We start from the raw sequence: 21,263 nt of genomic DNA, 5'->3' as shown, positions 1-21,263 counted from the left end.
TAAATACTTGCTTAATTCTGAAATATTGTTATTGTTTATTGTTCAGAATTTGGTAGAACATCAGCTGTGACTATACCACTGCTATACTCACATTTTTGTCTAATAACCAAGGCACTTCAACAAAAAAAACTTATTTTGTGTAAAAAAAACAACAAGCAAAATTAGAGAACAGTAACCATTGTGTCAGAAGAGAAGATTTAAACAATGTTTTCTTCTATAGGATTAAAAAATGAACAGGAAGTGTAGAGGCCCTTGCTTTGAATGACTTCAGCACATCTGCACCCACAGGACATCACTAGTTTCTCACACTGCTCTGGTTTCATCTTGGTCCATTCTTCTTCAGTTCGGTAACTGTTGGGTTTTTTAACTTGTCATAGCAGAAAAGGCACAGGTAAAACACATTTCTTTAATGGCTTGTAACAGTAAGTACCATTTCCTGCTATGACATGTCAAAATGTCTGTAATAAAGATCTATTGTAGTGATGGTGCAGGGGGTGAGGAGGGTGAGGTCTCCAGCCTTTTCATGTGGAAATGAAAACCCTATAAAAGGTGAGTGCTTGTTGGACTTAACGTTTGTCAGGTGAGGCTAGACTTTAATGTTTCCCTGGTTCTGTTGGGTCTAACATGTAAACCAGCCCATGAAATCAATTATCCAGAAGCAGTTTGCATCTGCCAAATTATTTTTGTGCTCACACTGGTGGTCACCGCCAGCCCAGGATGTGCACACGGTGAAACCAACGTTAAAGTCCACAAATCCTTTCAGAAACAGAACTACAAATAAAGCCCCATTGTTTTGAGTTTAGGCACATCAGTTGTAATCATGAGCGTGTTTATGTCATGTCACGCTCTTAATGTTTTCCTTGTTTCCATTTGTACTAATCCAGTTAATAATTCTGTTTTATTATGTGTACTCGCCTTGTCTCTTGTTTCAGGTCACTGATTACCTGCCCCGCCCAGTTTTCTTTTACATTTGTTCCTCATTAACTTGCCTTGTCTTCATTGTGTATTTAGCCAACGCCGGGGCTTGCTGACCTTTTTTTTCAGAAGCTGTAGTGGACTCAGTTTAAAGGTATAGTGAAGATGATGGTTTCATTTGAAACTAGACGATCTAAAGAATCCATTGGTACCAATGACATGCTAGCTTGTCAGGAAGGGTGCTAATTAACACTACAAAATTAGGCTAAATCATGGTAAGAAAAAAAACTGGCATGGCCATTTTCCAAGGGGTCCCTTGACCTCTAACCTCAAGATATCCAAATGACAATGGGGCAAAAACATGCATTACAAATATTAGTTTTTGCCAAATATTACATTTTGAGTATTTAAATATTTCTGCAGACTGGGGTCCCTAAACAGTCTTACAATTGCATTAATTGGTTCTGACTAGAAAGCTGAGATTCTTGTGTATTCAATGAGCCCGCTTGTATTCATGTGTGATGATGTTAGTCCCCATAGTAGCCACTTCATTGTAGTGATGCATTTTTTTGTAACTTGAGCTCACTGCATCTGATCTGATGCCAATGTTTTTGTTTCTGATTTATGACTAGAATAACTTGACACACTGTGCTGGGCTGCTCCTCAAATTAATCTTCAGGTTCCCAGCTTTTAGATGACCACTTCTATGTGTCTTCTACTGCTGACCTGCTATCTTCCCCTGGACCACCCCTGCCCCACACCCTTACTACTCTTAAAAAAGGTGACTGCTAAGGTGTTATGTTCCTAGTTTTTTCCCCAGTGTTTATCAGACCGTTCTTCTGTATTTTGACTTAGCCTAGCATTTTTGATACCTTTGCCTGTTTGAGATTGTTCTTCTGTGTATCAAGCCCTGCCTCAAGTAAACATGTTTCATTCGAACTCTCTTTGTGTCCGAGCCTTAGTCTTTGTGTTCCTGAGAGCTTATGTGAACATATCCCAGAGACGTGCAACTCTCTATTGAGTTTTCCGAAAGCCATCCCCGAGGCTCTAAGTAAAATGTATTTTTCCACACAAATTTGTGTGATTCCTTATTTTCTGTATCAAACAGCCACAGTGCTTGTTTGAACTGAGAGAGACTGATTCTCACCGACTGAGGTATGGGTATGCTAAAAGTGATTAAAACAGTGTGCTTTGTCAAGAGTGTAATTAGAATTTCATAATTTGAGGAAGTGCCTGCATTATAAGTCATTGTAGATAGCCATGTATAATTAATGAGGTGCCAAACTGAAAAAGTTTTTGGAAAAGGTCAAAACATCCAAGTGGTACATAACACGTGGTTGTGGTATGGTTCATACCACCCGTGGTATAAAAACAGAAATCAAACCTGTTGTATAGATAAAGTAAAATCAAAAGTATCTATGTTAAAATGACCAGACAATACTTTGTCTTAAAGGACCTTCACTTTAAGCCCTTTATGATCCAATAAACCAATGTTTCAAAGAAAACTCATATAGTCAATAAGTGAATCCAAACACAAGGACTTTCCATCCCAATCACATTTTATTCAGCCGGTACAGAAGCTTTGATTTCTGCCTGTAGAGACACGCTCTTGATCTTGCTATAAGGAGGCATCAGGCTTAGTGAAGCGTCGTCTCTGTTAGAGGAAATTTAATTTCCTTTTCCATCAGCAGGAACCTTTTTTTCCTTGATAGAGATTTTTGCCTCCTTTGGAATGAATGAGATTGCAATACATTACAGTATATGCAGACATTTTTTCATCCCACAAATGAAAACTTGGTTGATTTTACAAGTCTGGCTGAGTTTCAACTAGCTGTTCATGTGGAGCCCCACCTTCGATTTGTGTTATGCAAAAGTCCCCCTCCACTCGAAAATGTGTTTTACTTCTTCTTATGTCTAAAGTGCCTGACTTGCATCTGTGTTTGTCACTAGAGGGATGTTTTTCACATATATCTACTGAAAGAGGAGATGTTTGCACACTTCCTTAAAATCTGACATTCAAATGTACAAATTTACACTTTACTTTTTATGTGGGAAAACCCACATTAAACAGTTTGTTACACATTAGAATGGATATTTTTGCTGTTTCCATTGTCAGTAGTTGTGGATTGTACCCATAGAATCATTCATTTTTATTCTGTTTTGGTTTTTTTGTTACCCCTTGAGGTACATAGCACACTGGTCCAATACTGAAAGCTGGAGCTAGAAACACTGCAGTCTAGACTTGTCCACAGTAGAAAAGCTCAGCCTGAAAACATGTATCCATACAAGTCATTTCTGTACAAAAACACCAAAATGACAGGAAAACTCAATCTCATCTTCTTCCTCCTCTTCTGGTCAGCAATGACAAGCATCACAGTCATCATCTGGTGAGACAGACACAGTCAGGTCACTCTGCTCGGTCTCAGCTGGTAAAACCTCCACTCTGTCTACTCCTCTGGGATCAGGTGTTTGTCAGGTGAAATACATCCCTCTCTCTCTATTTTGGTATTCTGGTTGGTATTCTATTCAACACTACATTGTTCACATCTAAAAATGAAGCTCTTAAAAAGTGCTCTCCAGGTGGAACACACTTAATTATATTGTGCTTAGAAACCAGTCAGTTATTGTGTTTGATGAAAAATAACTTTATTTAGGAAAATCCACAATTCACAAATAAAGGTGATAGACTCAGAGTTTGACAAAGGCCACATTAAAAAACGAGAGTAGTAATGAGATTACCAAATCTGTCAAATATAAATGTTACTGTTTGCAAGAGTCTCTATTGGACACATGAAGGCGCCATTTCCATGCACATGGAAGGAGAGGTTATAATGACGATCAGTCAGAAACCTGACAAGTTGTTAATGGAATTAAATGAAAATGAGCTACAGTATCCATGGCACCACCCAACTGCAACCACACATTCAGGATCTTAAAGTTGTGTTTTTATTTAATTGGACTGTTACAGAGAAGAGGACCAGGGCGCGAATATTGTAGACTATTTATAGTTTGGAAACAGCTCACAATCGCTGACTGAACTGAACACAAATAAAGTCTTTATATAAATGCCATAAAAAAGCCAACCCAAGACTCTCCGTTGCCTTGCATACGAGCCTCGCATCCTGCGCATTTCCATTACGCACAGGAGAGCGCTCAAATGCCTTCTGGACCAGCCCTCGAATGGAGCAGCGCGCAGGAAGAGCCTTGGTGACTCAAGAGGACCACACCGAGGACGGCAGTGAAACTCGAGCTCCTCGCATCCTTATCAACTATGAAATTAACTTCTTAGATTCCCATGCATGCGTAGAATCTATTAATATGCTAATACTTCGCGCCTTCCTCCCACTTCTCGAAGCAGCAGGAGGATCAAAGAGTCCAAGACTCCCTACAGTAAAGTCCTTTTAATTTTTCAACTTTTATTTTTTTGCTCTGTAGATATATACGTAGATATATATATTTCAATATTGTTGCAGCTGAACATTGGAGCATTCCCACCATGGCCGCTGCACCCTGAGGGGAGATGGATTTAGAGGTGAAGGATAAGAACGGGTCGAGCTGTTTGTCCCGGAACGAGAGCGACCGCGGACTGAGCACTTCCTCCGCCGGAGTGTCCACTGCGCTGGCCAGCGTGCTGATCTTCACCATCGTGGTGGACATCCTGGGTAATATCCTCGTCATCCTGTCCGTGTACAGGAACAAGAAGCTCAGGAATGCAGGTAAGAGATAAAGAAACGGTAATGTGTTGATATCTTAGTTATCACAACTAATGTGAAATATGTTCCACAAACAAAACTTTAACAATTGACTAATCATTTGCATCAAAGCCAAAATGAAAGGAAGGATCTCTGATTCAATGACCTATACAGTAAGTGGGATGCCTTGTTTCCCTCTCTTCATTCCTAACTATAATTATATAATATAACATGTGGCGTGTGACCTCTGTGCTCAACTATCAGGCTGCTATCTAACGGGAGCTTCCAGTGTTATGACGTCTCCACAGCTTTACTGCTGTCATATTTCTTCATAAATGATAACAGCATCTACCCCCATCGGGCTTTATCCTTGGTTCTCCATCTCCAGATAAATCACATCCCTCCCTATAGCAGGGCATGTAGTGTCCCATGAGCAGTCAAGGTGAGAAACGCTGTTGTATAGCTTCAATGCCCTTTTGTGCAGATTTTATGAGGAACACAACCTCTGTATGTTGTTGTGTTACATTTGAAGGAAAAAGCAGGGAAGGTGAAGAAGATATTTGTTATGGTCACTTTAATGCTGTTAATATTTCTTGGCAAATGAGCCATCATCATTCAATAATGCCCTTTACTTTGTAGCAGTAATGCTAAATTGTTTCTTTGAGTCTTGTAAATGTATGAATGTAAATTACAGGTGGAGGGAGGTCAGAAAAGTGGTATTGTTCTTTTGCTTCTGGCTAAAGGAGGGAGAGGTGGATCTTCCTTTTCTAACCCCAGATTTGTTTTATTTCAGCCTCCCCTAGCAATGTAGGTCTACTTAGTTACACAAATAGTTAACATCGAAATAGTGACATCACATAACCTAAAAATATAGCTTTCATACGCAAAGGGGCCGCCCCAGGCTATTATAGTTGTATTGTTCCCATCACGATCAACTAGCAGCTAATGTAAAGTAGCTAACATATCAGTTTTTGAGAAACACAGAATAAATTTGGATTTCTTTTGTTATCAGTGATGCAACACATCTCTCCAAACAGCGTGTGATTTAAGAAAAATCCTTTTCTATATGCGCATTTGTGGCTAATGTAAAAATAACACTAACATTGGTCAACACTGTGATATTATTTTGAGATATGAGGGGGGAGGGTGTTGTACTTACTCATCTTACTTTCTCCGGTCCAGCTAAGGGTCCAAAGAAAATATTGATGACGGTGGGAACGACCTTCCCACCCCAGTAATTTTGTCCCTAAGCAAATTACACACACACACACACACACACACACACACACACACACACACACACACACACACACACACACACACACACACACACACACACACACACACACACACACACACACACACACACACACACACACACACACACACACACTATATATATATATAACAGATACTATCTCAACACTCAGAACCTGTTTGTTGTCTGGCATGGATAAACTAAATTTTCAGAGAAAATGATTAAAGACACAGTCACAGGACAGTCTCAGCAGCGACTTCATTCTGAAGCCCTATGGGGTTGTGAAGTCGTAAAACATAAAGCTTATTTTATTCCCCAGTCACAAGATTATCAGACATATTTTAGTTATACGTTCAAGCCTCATGATTTTGTTTCCCATAACTATCTGAGCAGAATGCTGAGATGTGTCTGCCAGAGGCTGAAAACATAATAAAGAGTTAAAAAAAACTGTATATTTGTTGTTGTGCCACTTTGTACTGAAAGGTACAGGCGATCAAGCCCCACACAGCAGCTCTATGGTGAAAAGTAAAGTCAGGAAAGCCTTCTGCTGAGGCAAACCACTAAACGCAGTGATCACAACATGATGCTAATGAGTACATGCGAATCAGGCTGCAGGATTTGGTCAGCCGGTGTTTGGAATAATGAGCTCTTAATTACAATTTAAAATACATTACATAACACATCCAGTGTGTTCCTGTGCCAAAAGCACTTTGGCAAAGAGTTTAGAAGCCCGATGCATAATTTGATTATCTGGTTTGAAAAATGCCACAGTCCACTGCCCTCAAACAAGAGGGCAGGAGTAAATGCCCCGTTCAGAAGTCTCCTCCATGCTGGTGGACCATAGACACTGCTTTGGTTACTGACCTCATGTCACCGTTCTCCTACTCTTATTGGACTGACTGACAGGTCCAGTCACACAAGAGTCCTCGCCGTTGTTGTTTGGTCTGCATGTGTGAGTAGAAACCTGAACCTCCAGCTGAAATTTTCTCTTTCCAAATGTGTTCCCTGCTGTTAGCATCAATCTCCTCTCTGTTCTTAACAAGCTATTTATAGGTTTGCCTCACTTTGTATGAATGTTTAATTGTAGAGAGTTTCCGAAAAGGAAAGCAGAAGCCCAGCTGAAAAACGGCGGCGGACAGCTGCGGAAGATCTGTTCGCCATAAAAATCAGTTTCTGTGATCAATGGCTGTTTTGTGAAGAGGTGATAGGTGCAGTATAATACAATAACTCCGCTCACACAAACTGACTCATGAGTGATATACTGACGTAGGATTTACAGTGGTTAGAGGCTACGCTCAGATAAATATTTTTGTGGAATCCTGTGCAGCTGGCAACATCCCATCGCCTCTCTCCATTACACACTATTCAGACTGCTGGTTCACTTCCTCACCCAGTGCAGCAGGACCTTTCCGCTCTGCTTCACTTCAACACACTTGCCGTGCCTCCATATATCCCTTCGCTATCCAGCACTCAACCCCCCCCCCCCAAAAACAAAATAACACATGTTCATCTTCTGACTGATATTTGTCCCCAAAATCTTTATATATTCAGGGAGAACTGGTACAATATGTCTCTTATTTTCAAAGGTTTGCCGGTTCTCTCAAGTGTGCAAATGTAATAGGATCTATCTAGTGAATCTTCAAAGGGTAGAGCGTGGCACTATAGGACTGCCAATGGGGTGTTAACACTAGAGTTTCCCACTGGGGTTAACCATACTAAAAATACACTCTGAAAATGCACTCATGAGAGAGAGAGGGAGAGGGACAGAGAACGAAAACGATGCCGGGGAGCAGATGGAGGAAATAACGAAAGAATGAGCTTGACTGTGTGTGTGTGTGTGTGTGTGTGTGTGTGTGTGTGTGTGTGTGTGTGTGTGTGTGTGTGTGTGTGTTTGTGTGTGTGTGTGTGTGTGTGTATGTGCAGCTTACACCTCCATGTCAGGATCTATGGGTTGTGGGGTGTGTAAGGATGGGAGATTGAATTTTGTTAAATCATGCACCACATCCTCTCAGTCCCTCTACAGCCATGAACAAAACCTAAAATCCAGAGTGTCCAGAGGGGGGTTAATTGAGTCAGTGGATTTAGTGAGTCAAACCAGAAGCCAATTTAAATTGACAGCACAGAACCGCGGGGAATATCACTTAGCACACTACATTAAACATGTCTTCTGTTCCCATATTAGTACATGACATTTAGTTTTCTAATGTGGTCAGCGTGGAGGTAGAATGTGATAATCTGGTAAGATTGGGATTATTTGACTAAACTACACCAAGATAAGGTAATTGTATGTTATGTTTATATCCAGACTCTCTTTCTAGTGCAGGAGGCTGTTCTGTTTCAAATGTACATTCAATTCACTATCATCGTTGTGTTTCCGGGACTGCGCCTATAACATCTGAAACACTGTCGGACCAGACGCTGCTTGTGTCCTGATGGTCTGATTTCTTTCAGGGCCAGTGAGTCTTATTTTCTCAGACATAAGCGATCTGATTGGTAGATGGCCTTTGATGATGACGATGATGTTTTTGGTCGGGCTCATAGCGGGCTGCATCACCAAAAGGCAGCTTGTGTCAGCTTAATGTTTAACTTCTTCGAAAAAATTCTCCGGCCCCTTGAACACGAGTTCATGAAGTAGTCACTACTAATCCATCAGCTCTAATGCCCTTGCTGAAAGGTTATTGTTGCTTATTTATGATAACATGCCTGACTAAGTCGAATGTAATCTAATTTTGGATACACACTTGAAGTAATAAGCCTCACGCTGCTGACGTTCAGCTGGATCCAAGCGATGCCAACCCTCCTACCCTCCACATTTTTATAAATTCATCTGTCTTTCAAAGGTGTATAAATATAGCCAGGTGAATCAAAGAATAGTATATCACGTTTCCTGTGTGAGCAGTTTGAGTGATGGGATACAGACGTAGGTTTGACAGAGGAACATAAGCCTTTGAGATTCACATGTGTAGCTGCACAGCCAGTGGGGAAAGAAGTTCTACGATCTTTTAGTCAAGTAAAAGTAACAATACTGCAGTGTAAAAATACTCAACTATAAGTGAAAGTTCTACATTTAAATTCTTTAAATGTAATAATACATAATAAGAGCTGCACTAATGATTATTTTCGTCAGATCGTTTGTTCTAAAAAAAATAAATGTCAGAAAAAAGTGAAAAATCTCCATCCCAGTTTCTCAAAGACCAAGGTGATGTCTTTAAATGTCTTGTTTTGTCAGTCCAAACAGCATTTCATGCCTTTTTTGCATAAAAATGTGCTTAATTATTATCAAAGTATTTGGCTGTTGAGCGACTAATCTGTAACACTTTATAATAAGTCATTCATGAGCCTTTAGCTAATAAGGAATTAATAATCAACAAAAGATTTATACATTTTTATATATTATTAAGATATTAACATATAACAAATGTGTTGTATGTCATCTATAAACCTTTATCAATAAATCATTAAATGATCCTAAACAAAATACTATTAGATTATACTATAATTAGTTGATTAGTTCTACACATGTTATGATCTGCCAGTGAAGTTCCTCACATGAAAAAACAGGCTGGTGACTCTGTGTGTCAGAGAATGAATGCATTATGTATACCGTCATTACAGATGGGCCATATGCAATGACTAAGTAAGATAATTTTAGAAGAAGTTAATGGTTTAATGGTTAATGGGAAGGGAAGGTCAATTCTACACAGTATACCGTTAAACATAATACGTTTAAGTATTGAATATTGATGTTAGTTAAAGTCATAATTCGGAAGATTTGAGATACGTTGAGCGGCCTCTTTGGCGGCAAGATTTAACTGCAGGCGAGCCTGTTCTTTCTCCATATTTTCATGGCCCTCCATCCTGTCACGTTCGCGGTCGCTGTTTATTTGCCCTTTTTCACTTGGATTAGTATTTTGTTTCCTTTCTCTGGACAGGATGTTGAACGGTCTTCTTTCTCTTGTCTGTTGATCCTCCATTGTGAGTCAGCAGTAATGAAATGGACCTGCGCAAATCAAACACATTAAAGCAAGGGTGTCAAACTGATCCAGTAAAGGGCCGTGTGGCTGCAGGTTTTCATTCCAACCAATCAAAAACAAACATGGTCCAACAAATCAACTGTGTGAAGACAGTTCAGGGTGAGTCGAGTCAGGTGTGCTCTTGCTTGGTTGGAATGAAAACCTGCAGCCACACGGCCCTTTACTAGATCAATTTGACACCCCTGCATTAGAGCGAGTCTCACTCTGATTACAATGAAACGCAGCATAACCAGCAGTGACGAACTCCAGCAGCGGACCAACAGCTGCGGACTGATTTAAACAGCATCACTAACTCTGCGGTGCATTTGCATTCAGGGAGGGAGCGTCTCCACAGACTGACAGATTGTAATACTCAGCAAAGAGACAAGTACAAGTGCTTTCATTAGTGGGTCATATGATCGGTCACCATTGTTTTAAGTCACTCTTTTGATAGATAGTAACTTAAAAGACAATTAAATGGATGAAAATGTTACTGATTATACCTTAAACACATTTGCTGTTTTTGCAGCTGCTCGTGTAAAATGTAAACTCTTCAGCATAAACAAAGTTTAACATTTTGAGGATTAACATGAACAGTGTTACTCACCTTTTTTAAATGATGCTTAAGTGTATTACTGAATCATTTCCAAGTAATTTACAAACGTATCTGCATTTCCCTAATCTACCGTGTAAACTATTCATCATATGTTAACGTATGACGCATACACTTTGTAAATCTATCTACAGTATAATTGCACCTCACTAATGGTTAAAACCATTAACCACACAGGGATGGGAATTGCCAGAATGACACTAACACAAAGTAAACAGTTGCATCTTGGAGAATAAAAACAGCAAAACGTAACACAATATTCCAGCACTGCATGATGGGAAATGCGAACCATCGCTACACACGGGCTGGCTAGAGTGGTTCTGTGCCTCCTGCAACAAACACATTGCAGTGAGCGCACTTTCGGGTAAGATGTGAAGGATTCTGGCATCACTTTCAACGAGCTGTCAAGCCGTCCATCTTTATATACAGTCTATGGTTTGTAGACATGTGAGTAAAAATGGCTTATATATCTAGCATGCATGCTTCATGTCTGTGGATATGACATTGCACATTTTCTAAGATTGTTTTATGCAGTGTGTTAACGGCTTATTTTGTAACTACAAAGTTGTAAAGACTAAATCAGTGGTCAAAGCCATCTGCATAAAATGTCTCATAACGTTTATTAATGGTTATAGGTTGTTTTTCAACTTAAAGGTCACACATTGGTAAATGTTTAATGTGTACGTTTAGGACCTACATAATGTGTGCATCTTTGTGAGTGTTTAAAAGTATACTATGCCAATTTGTTCTTCCCTCTTTTCGCATTAAACAGCGTAAACCTCTTCTAAAATGATCTTAGTCATTGCATACGGCTCATAATTAGGGTATAGATGACTGTATTCCTTCTCTGACATATGAGCCCCTTTTAAACAAACCTGAAATTATTGGGGACTTCTGTTAGTAAGGCAAGATACTTGGTTGTTTGTGACGAAATTACAAACCATCTCCATCAGCGTGGTGCAGTCTTCATCATGTCCTGCCTTCTGCACCTTCTACCTAGCCCACCCACCTAAACCAGTGTAGTGTATAATTAACAAAATGCTCAGAAATGACCATTATTATGAAGTGTTACCACTCCATATAACTATGTTAATATTAACTAGTAAAATAAATGTGATGGAGTAAAATTCTAAAGGAGCATAAACTGGAAATACTAGTACAAGTAACTCAGAATTGTACTTAAGTACAGTACTTGAATAAATAAACGTGTTTACATTGATACCACCACTGTACACAGGGCTCCGTGCAAGTTTATCTCATGCCCTTACATCTTCATATGCACCTATTCCTGCTCCAGCATATCTCATTTGTTGTGTTTCCTACCTTGGTCCTTTTATGTTTCAAAACTATTCAGCTGGAATGAAGCAGTGTGCCATATGAGGTTGTGTACCGGGCCTATTTTAATACATATGCAGGTTTATATGCTGTGTAGGAGGCAGTTTCAGTCTAATATGCTGCAGACTGGTGTGCGCTGGATGATTCTGGTGACAAATATCTTGTTCCACCCTTGCAGAGCTGAGTAGTTTCACGCTGTACTGTTTTGATTTATGTACCATTGGCCACAAAATGTTGTAAGTGACAGACAAAGAAAGGGAGATACACTGGGGAGGGGGATTCATGGGGTGGTCGCTCATCTCTCGGGAAGGAAAATCAGTTTATTTGAAGCAGAATTTCACTTGGTTGACAGTTTTGTGAGAGTGTACTGTAAGATCAGACAATTACAGAACCAATGGTGTCAAGATGTCCATGACGGCCTGTAACGAATCAGCACTACGGTTAAGCTCTGTTCAACTCACAGTGATTGGTAAGAATAGCTCCCAATGCGGAATCCAGGCGTGAGAATATTGTTTTTGGTCGGCTGTTACATTACAAGAATAATCATTGTGAGAGTTTTGAGTTTGGGCATGATGAGCACCAGGCTGACCAACTTGCCAAATTAAACATGATTCGTCCAGAGTTTAAATAATGAATGCCAACAAAACATACAGTGTCATCTGGACGCTTCACAGCAATCCTCTCAGCAGTGCTTTAGCACTTACCTCATCCTCTTGACGATAAGGGGGAGAGATGGTTCAGCCAGGGAGAGCTATATGGGTGTAGCATGCCCTGTCCAGCCAGCACACATGATAGCACTGAGCCGCATGATGTCAGCGACGAATCAAACCTCTGCACAATGACAAATGCACACAGCGAGCACTGTGAGCGTCACAAATACAATCTGACAGATTTGCCCACTGAGCTGACTCGAGGATGAAGAACAAATTGTTTTATTTTTATCTCAGTAAGCCTGAGAGATGGCTTGTGCTGTTTTAGTAACTTGGAAATCTCTGAATACCTGGTTCAGGTCTGTGGAAAAACACAAGACAACATTTGATTTTCTTCCTCTTCAAAATAAAAAAATATCAGAAAAGTCCCCATGTTAGCAAGGTGGAACTAACACAACAAGATTATAAACTGTAATGTTGTTATTTTCTTTATCACCACACTGGATGAATCAAGTTCAGGCAAGTAAATTAAAATGAGCCATACTATAGCTGTGTTGTCCCAGGGGTGCAGGGATTGTAAGCTTTGAACGCAGAGGATTGATGGCCAACATGTGTTTTAAATCCACTCCCCTCATATCTGCCAATCAATGCTGTTGTTTCAGGTGTTGTGTGAATGAGCGAGAGCCTTGCGCCTTCAACTTCAGAAGGTAGTTTATATTATACCAACCCTGGAATCACCCCAGTGTCTGACACAAAATGTTAAAATGAGGCACATTATATATAATCCTTTACAGATTATTTACAGAAAGCATACATGTTTATATTCTAGGCACTGATGTAATGGTGCATGAGAAACTGGCCATAAAGTTGGTAATGACGAGCAGTATAGTATGTAATCATGTTTTTGGACTGGTTTATTTTTTATGAGCTTAATGCTACTCGCTGCAGGGAGTACTAATTATCTGATGAAGAGTTTTATCTCTAAAAAGGTTTCTCCCAAGTTTTATTGGGCAAAAAATCTTCACTTCATCACAAATATCCTAAAATGTATAGCTCACACACAAAAGACCCTCTATTGCACAATGTCCATTTAAAACTTATGGGAAGCTAATGCATCTTTTTTTGCGAAACACCATTTCAATTGCATTGTGGCTCCACTTTACTGCATGTTCTTGTTATCTACCATCTTATCTGACACAACATTACAATTAGATTTATTGTTTTATTCCCCCCACCCAGAACAGCTAACAATATAAGATGTCATTTTCGATGATTCATGTCTTCTGAGGAGAGCCAGTGTCACACAATATCATTTCATTTGCCTGAAAAAAACTGAAGTGAAATTGGTGAGATCGATCCTCTGAGGGCCGAGGGAGCAAGTGAAAAACGATAGTCACTCCAGAGGTGGATATCACCCCTAATGAACTGAAAGTACGCATTTGGTGCAAGAAAATACATCCATGGTCAGGTGGCAGTATTGATTCAACCAGTAAAACTTGTTGACCACCAAAGATGTAGAAGATGAATAAATTTGATGAATAAATGTTACGTAGATAGTAGATCTTAAGAAAATCATTGATAGCTTAATATTTTACAGCTAATATTAGATTGTTAGAATCTTCAGCTTGAGTGATTTCTTTATTCACAAAATGATATGTAAATACAGGGGGAAAACATGTTTTTTTGTATATTATAAACCTGTAGCAATAATGGTTATGATCAATCATGATGCATACCACAATCTTTCTAAATCACAAACTCATGCTGATAATATAGCCTCATGGAAGTAAGGCTGCAGGTATTTTTGATTCCACACTCAACTTTTCGACTGTTATGAGTACACTATCTGAGTACTTATAGTTCACCACATTTTAGCCATAATTCTCAAGATGATCCCACTATGTACTGAAAATAGTGAGTCTAAGTTCAGAAGTGCGCAAACTGAGACCCAGCCTGAGCCTGCAGCCATGCTAGCAGTTCTAGCATGCTCACAATGACAGAGCTAACATATTAGCAGGTTTCATTAGCCATGTTCACCATCTTGGTCAAGCATGTTAGCATGCTAATGTTCTCTAATTAGCACTAAACACAAAGTACAGCTAAGGTTGATGGGAATGTGATCAGTTTTGCAGTTATTTGGACATAAACTGAAATATCAGGGGGAAAAATTATCTGTTGTTCTGATGATAGTACTAGATTAAAAATCAAAGCATCACCGGAGATCTAAGAGATATTTCACCCAAAACCACAAAAGGGAACCTCATGGTGGTGAAAAGTCAGCGGATCACCAATGTCCCTGGGCACAATGAATATCTGTGCCAATTTTCATGGTAATCCACCCAATACTTACCAAAGTGATAAACTGACCCACAGACCACCAAATAAAATAAATAAAAATTTTGTTAGTTTCAAAAAGAGTTACTGTGAGAAAGAGGGCTGTGACAATAAAGCATCTGTAAAAGCCTCATAAAAAGGAGCCACAGAGGGCACAAAAGCGGCCTTTTTATGATGGTAACTCACAGTTGTACCTCCAGTGACCCAGTTTATCTCTACCCGCAGCTCAAAGTGAAAAGTGAGTGCTGTACACAAGTTTGGGTCATGCTTTGTTCTGTTATCTAAACCTCTTCTGTTTCTCCAGGCAACATCTTTGTGGTGAGTTTGTCCGTAGCAGACCTGGTGGTGGCGTTGTACCCCTACCCTCTGATCTTGACAGCCATCGTCCACGATGACTGGACCATGGGTGACCTGCACTGCCAGGCCAGTGGCTTCATCATGGGCCTAAGTGTTATCGGCTCCATATTCAACATCACTGCCATCGCCATTAACCGGTACTGCTACATCTGCCACAGCCTCCACTACGACCGCCTGTACAGCCTGAGGAACACCTGCTGCTACCTGGGCCTCACCTGGCTGCTCACCGCCATCGCCACAGTGCCCAACTTCTTTGTGGGCTCGCTGCAGTACGACCCACGCATCTATTCTTGCACCTTCGCCCAGACGGTCAGCACATACTACACCATCTCAGTCGTGATTATTCACTTCTTGATCCCACTGCTGGTGGTGTCCTACTGCTACATGAGGATATGGGTGCTGGTGATTCAAGTGAAACATCGTGTTAAACCGGAGCAAAGGACCAAACTGAAACCCAGTGATGTGAGGAACTTCCTGACTATGTTTATGGTGTTTGTGTTGTTTGCAGTGTGCTGGGCCCCATTGAACCTCATAGGCCTGGCTGTAGCTATAAACCCTGCGAAAGTTGCACCCCACATACCTGAGTGGCTCTTTGTCACAAGCTACTTTATGGCGTACTTCAACAGCTGCCTCAACGCCATCATATATGGACTTCTAAACCAAAACTTCCGTAAAGAATACAAGACAATACTTCTTGCTCTTTGCATCCCCCGTTTGCTCCTCATGGAGACCTCCAGGTGTGCCACAGAGGGACTGAAGAGTAAGCCATCGCCAGCTGTAACAAACAACAATGTAGCAGAGATAAATGTATAAACTTAAATGTATTACTGGAAAACTTAGATTAAGTTTCTCTGGAGCCTCACTCTGGATGTGTGCCATGATTCACCCAGTGCCTTTTAACAAGATGTTTTAATTTTTGCAGTTGTAAAGATTTTATCATGATTGGAGAGGACACTGCTGCCATCATATTCCCTACAGCCATGTCAGACGCTGTTCCCTCATGTTCAGAGGAAGAAAAATCAATTGTATCAGCAGCACATTGCATTTCTTTGTGAGCCTGCTCTCCATTAAAAGACAGACTATCTGGTTAACAAGCAGGACAAAGAAATCCAGGCTACTTGCCACCAAAAAGCATTTGGGCCATGGAGCGTAATCATATATACAGTGAGTCAACACATACCGTATAGCTTCAATTTCAAGTCACATCGCAGTATGTGCACTAGAATGACTCACCGCCTAGTTGTTCGATTATGAGAACATCAGCGACAACGTGAAAAGATAATATATTTATTCTTTGTTCCCACTGCTTCTTTGTGCTCTTGAATGCCACATTAATGATGGAAAAGTCTAAAGTTTGGTTGTTGATCTTCAAAGTATTCCTCAATCTGATTTTAGAGTTAAACTGAAGCCTTTTTATTCAATGCTCGGCTAAATTATTGAGGCTTTAACACTATCATTTATTAACATTTTAGTGATTTGTGTGATTTGAGTGTATTTTGGGTTTTTACTAGAACACGTTTACAAGCTTTAATGTTCAATTCTACCTATATGTAGTATAGTTGTGACATCACAACCATACAGAAGTCCTCGTGGCTCGTTCAAAGACAGTTTCTGAATACATACTGTGTGAGTTTCTATGTTGATTGTGTGTTTTGATACTTTCATAGTATTTATGTAGCACATAAATTCTTTATAATTTCAAAAATCTCACTTTTTACAATATAGGAACTTTAAAACTAGGATAGGTGCAATCTGGAAACATTTTAGCTTCTGTGGCCTGGTGAATTGGATTTGACTGTTATGTGGTTGACCAACAATGCCACCCTGAAAGAGCATAGGAAATCTCAAAAAGGTTCAACTCAATAATAGAGACTTAAGCAGAGTTGTGCCAAAAACTTATTTTTTATTCCCATGGTAAATCAAACACTTTTAATAAAATGCCTTAAACCTGTAGGAAACAAACAAACAAAAACAAAACAGCAGTAAAACGAAGAATAAATTACTTAATAACTGGGGACCAGGCTAATTAAAACTATGGACTTTACCCTTAAAGAGTCTCATGACGTGGCGCTTTAAAATTGCAGGGATAAAACGTCTTATAATAAACAAACAGAGGGAATCTAAAACAGGATACCGTGCAGTCATGTGTTGGAGGGGAAAACAAAGTCTATCTAGTCCTGATGTTCGCCACTGACCTGGTCCATCATCTCTGCCCTCCGAGCTGACTGCTGGCAAATAAAAGAGTCCATGGCCGGCAGATCCTCCCTGACAGCAGGAGAAGAAGTTGAACAGTATATGCGGGATCATTACCGGCTAGTTTGAAGGGGGGGTTCGGTGCAGTTGACTGGACCTCAACTCTATGCAAATAGGTCTGTCTATTTAGGCGATGTAGTTCTAAATAGGAGAACGTGTTTATTCAATCAAGTGCATTCTAACGTGTAACAAGTACCTCACCTACTTTGAAAATAGTCAGTTCCATCAAGCAGCCATTTAAGTGGAGCAGAGCGTCCTCTAGCATCAGCGACACCTGTGGTGGAAACGTCGCGTTTGACCTTTGGATTAAACCTGTGTTACTGTCTCGACCGGTTACCATTGGGTTTCCTTTGAGAGCATGTAACAGTGGTAGCCTCGTCCTTTGTCTAGCTTACCCTCTTGTTCCCCTCTGCTTCTCTTTCTCTTTTTCTTGCGTCCCTGCTGCAATTAAAGCACCCTGTTTCACCTCCAGCTCCGCTGCTCTGTTGCCGTTCCCCTGACAATTGTCGGCTGTACTTATTTAGGTCGATTGCACCCTTAGTGCAGTGTGCACTACGGCAGGAAAGCTGTAGACCATTTCACAGTAAATATAAACATTCTAAATATGTTCCGGATTATTTCCTGTTGCAGCATCTGTAAATTAAATAAACTGGTAGGAAGTTAACCAGTACCCAGGTTGTTGCCTAGCAATGGAATTTTATTGAAAAAAAGCATAAAGCATTCAGCTACACAATCCAAACTTTGTCAAAATCAAAGTTAAATACAAATTAAATAAAAAAAATGATAAATAAACATGCAAAAACACTGTGCCCCCGTGTGTCACTTGGTGAAGTTTGCACCCCAAATTTCATCTTGGGTGTGATTATGAGTATGAATATCTCAGGCACTGGGAGATGCAGAGTGTATTCATTCATCATGATGCTGGTTCACCCTCAGGCTTGTCTTCTGAGCAATGATGCCCTCACAAAACACACTGTGAAGATTGTGGAAGTGTTTGCTCCAGTTTTAATTTAAGAAAAAGAAACATCTGAAAGGGCTTTGTGTGTTAATGGAAAAAGGCCTGCTTTGCTGTTGGTAAAATAAAATTATCCCACAGTTTCATTCAAAACTTTTAAATGCCTCAACTATCACATGGACACATTTATTGGACTAGAACTTCTTTAGCCCTTGGTGTTTCAGCTCTTGAATGATTTAGGTATCTGCAGAAATTCAGAAAAAGGAGAATAACCGCGCTTTTCTTGCTTTTTAAATGCCCGGGGGATATAATACACATCAGGAGCCTGAGATGTAATTTCGTGTTAGTGCAAGTGTCCCTGAATACATGTCACCCTAGCCGAGATGAGTTCTGACAGCCTCCCAGCATAACTTCCACCCAGCAAACAAACTATGAGCGCTTCACCTCACAGCAAGGCTCTGAGATGTCAATGTGACACATTCTTGATATGTTGCACTGTTACTGGAATATTAAAGCAATTACATATTCACAGTCGCTAATTCAATAAATTCACAAGTTTGTTCAGCCTATTTACTTTTATATCAGTTTTCAGATTTTTGTATTCTGCTGTGCTTTGCTGTAGCGAAGCTTGAATAGGCTGCCTGATATGAATTAAACCCTCAGTGGACGATTATAGATGCATGAATAGGAATCTCAATCCCTAATGGCTTTTGGATCAGGTGCTATCAAGTTGAAGAGCAGAAAAATGGCACAAAACTGTTCAATCCTGCATGCAATCTTACAAGACAGCATCTCTTATGTGGAAGAAAGAAGCAGCCCACATGCCAGTGCAAGGTCAGCTACAGATGAGTGGCTTAAGGGGCTCGAGGGAAGATGACAGGCAGCTCTACCACATCAACGACTCACAGTCAAGGGCAGGGCCATCCTCCTTCCTCTCACCTTCCACTCTTTAGTCCTTTAGTGGTCACTTGACCTGTTATTTATTCCAACGAATAGTTTGACTTTTTTTTTTCTTGCTGAGAGTTAGAAAGAAGGATCAATACCACTCCCTTATTTTTCCATTACATATGAAGCTAAAGTCAGGAGGTGGTTAGCTTATCTTAGCATAAAGAAAGTAAGCAGAGGGAAAGAGCTAGCTTGGTTCTGTTGTAATAAAAAATTGTCACCCTATTGGGCTTTAAAATTAAGCCAACACAGAAGTGCCAAAAACTGCAGTTCCTCAAATGATCACTTGACGATGACTCCAAAACTGAGTCGATTCCTATCAACCCTCATGTTAAAATGTCAAACTTTACAGCAGAAATAAACATGTTTGCAGTCTGAAACAAAGAACGATCTCTAAAGCTAATTTTCCTGTTCATGACAATCGCATGGGTGCATGACTTTAATCCTTAATATAATTTAAGAGTAGACAGAGACGGTCACTGTCAAGATGGTGACAGTCAGAGCCACACACTTTGACCTTCATTCAGGCTAGTCAGAAACCTATGGGTGATTTGATGTTCATGTTTTATACAGTCTATGGTCATCACCTGTGTGTTTAATCTGTACAAAAACAGACTACTAGAAGTAGTCTGACTGGCACATAGTCCCTATAAAACCATAAATTGTCTCTTTTTTACACATTAGTGTCAATTATTGAGCATTAGAGGTGCTGGAACGTAATTTTCATGCTACTGAAATTACGCACCGACGTAAATAAAAATAAAAATACGAACCACAGTGTAAAGCAGCTTTGTTTAGCATGGAAAATGTATTTCGTACAAATTCTACCAATGCTCAGTGGAAATAGGAAAGTCCACGATGAATAGCTGTAATGACTAGTCTATCCATCCACACTGTACGTCATTTTGCCTGTCATTTAATATGAAGGGCAACAGCTTGTGGAGACATTTTTATGTCCAAGCACAGCATCATCTACACATGCTGCCATATGCTATAAGATCCATCATAACATGTGACTTTCTTTTGCCAATTTCACATATGTGACTGTCACATCGGAGACTCACTTAGTCCCCCTGGTTTTTCTGTGACATTTGCTTTTGCTTTGGCTGCTACTTTGTGTCTCAGGTAAGCTTTCTACTGTCAAAACATAAGCCCCATAGATATGTACTTCCATATACGTCAGAATTGTATATCATAAATTATAGAATTCTGTTGTCATTTATCAGATACAAGGCATCCTTTTCTTACGTTGTAAATGAAGGATCTGTAGTGTTCTTTGAAGCATCCATGTGATGGCACTAGGAATTTTTTGCCCAAACTGGACAAGGAACAAGGGGAGCAAGGCATAAACTTAGGTTTGTCTGAGGACAAGATACTCTACTCCCCACACACTTATATTTTTACTAGCTTATTTTTCTCTCTCTTCCTCAGTGTTATGCGAGCAGTAGAGAGCTTTAAAAAAAGATAATTTGTTTGAGATAAAGATTATTTCCACAACACACAATGGATGAGGACTGAGGCATTATATGGCCCAAAGTTATAACATGACATGATGGTTTTTCACCCCGCTGGATGAAATCAGTTGTAACTCCTCTCTTTGCACAAATGAATTATACAGCCCTTGCACATCATTGCATTTTACAGCGGTGGGGTCTCACAATGGGCTTGCTGCCCCAATAGCAAGTCTCCTAATGGATTTGAGCATCGGGTTTAGCACTGCCTGTGTTCTCATGCATATAATGTGTTTCTACATGTCCCGATGGGCTGTTGGTCACAATACTAGCAGCAGGTTTTAGGTGTTGTGGATCCAAGGAAGACAATCCGAGCAGGAAAAGGACAGGATGGTGATTAGTTACATCAGATGTCTTGACTTTATTTTTTAGATTGAATGGTATACAGCTCAGGGGATTACTGATGAATTTATAAATGTTTAATTATTTCTT

General features: G+C 40.0%; 1 protein-coding gene across 2 annotated transcripts; it reads left to right on the top strand.

The window, feature by feature from the left end:
- Positions 1–4,103: 4,103 nt before the first annotated feature.
- On the top strand, positions 4,104–20,297 carry mtnr1c (melatonin receptor 1C). 2 transcript variants are annotated; one of them, XM_083914954.1, is made up of 3 exons: positions 4,104–4,305; positions 4,389–4,631; positions 15,115–20,297. In XM_083914954.1, exons 2-3 carry the CDS (start codon positions 4,436–4,438, stop codon positions 15,978–15,980), a joined length of 1,062 nt encoding a protein of 353 aa, XP_083771080.1. In that variant the 5' UTR covers positions 4,104–4,305; positions 4,389–4,435; the 3' UTR covers positions 15,981–20,297. The 2 variants fall into 2 exon arrangements, with proteins under 2 accessions (XP_083771080.1, XP_083771081.1); XM_083914955.1 differs by having other exon boundaries at positions 4,299–4,631.
- The last annotated feature ends 966 nt before the right edge of the window (positions 20,298–21,263 follow it).

Source organism: Echiichthys vipera, assembly GCF_963691815.1.
Source record: "Echiichthys vipera genome assembly, chromosome: 6".
Lineage (NCBI taxonomy): Eukaryota > Metazoa > Chordata > Actinopteri > Perciformes > Trachinidae > Echiichthys > Echiichthys vipera.
Note: the sequence above shows the minus strand (reverse complement) of the source record. Positions and strands in the feature narration are given on the sequence as shown.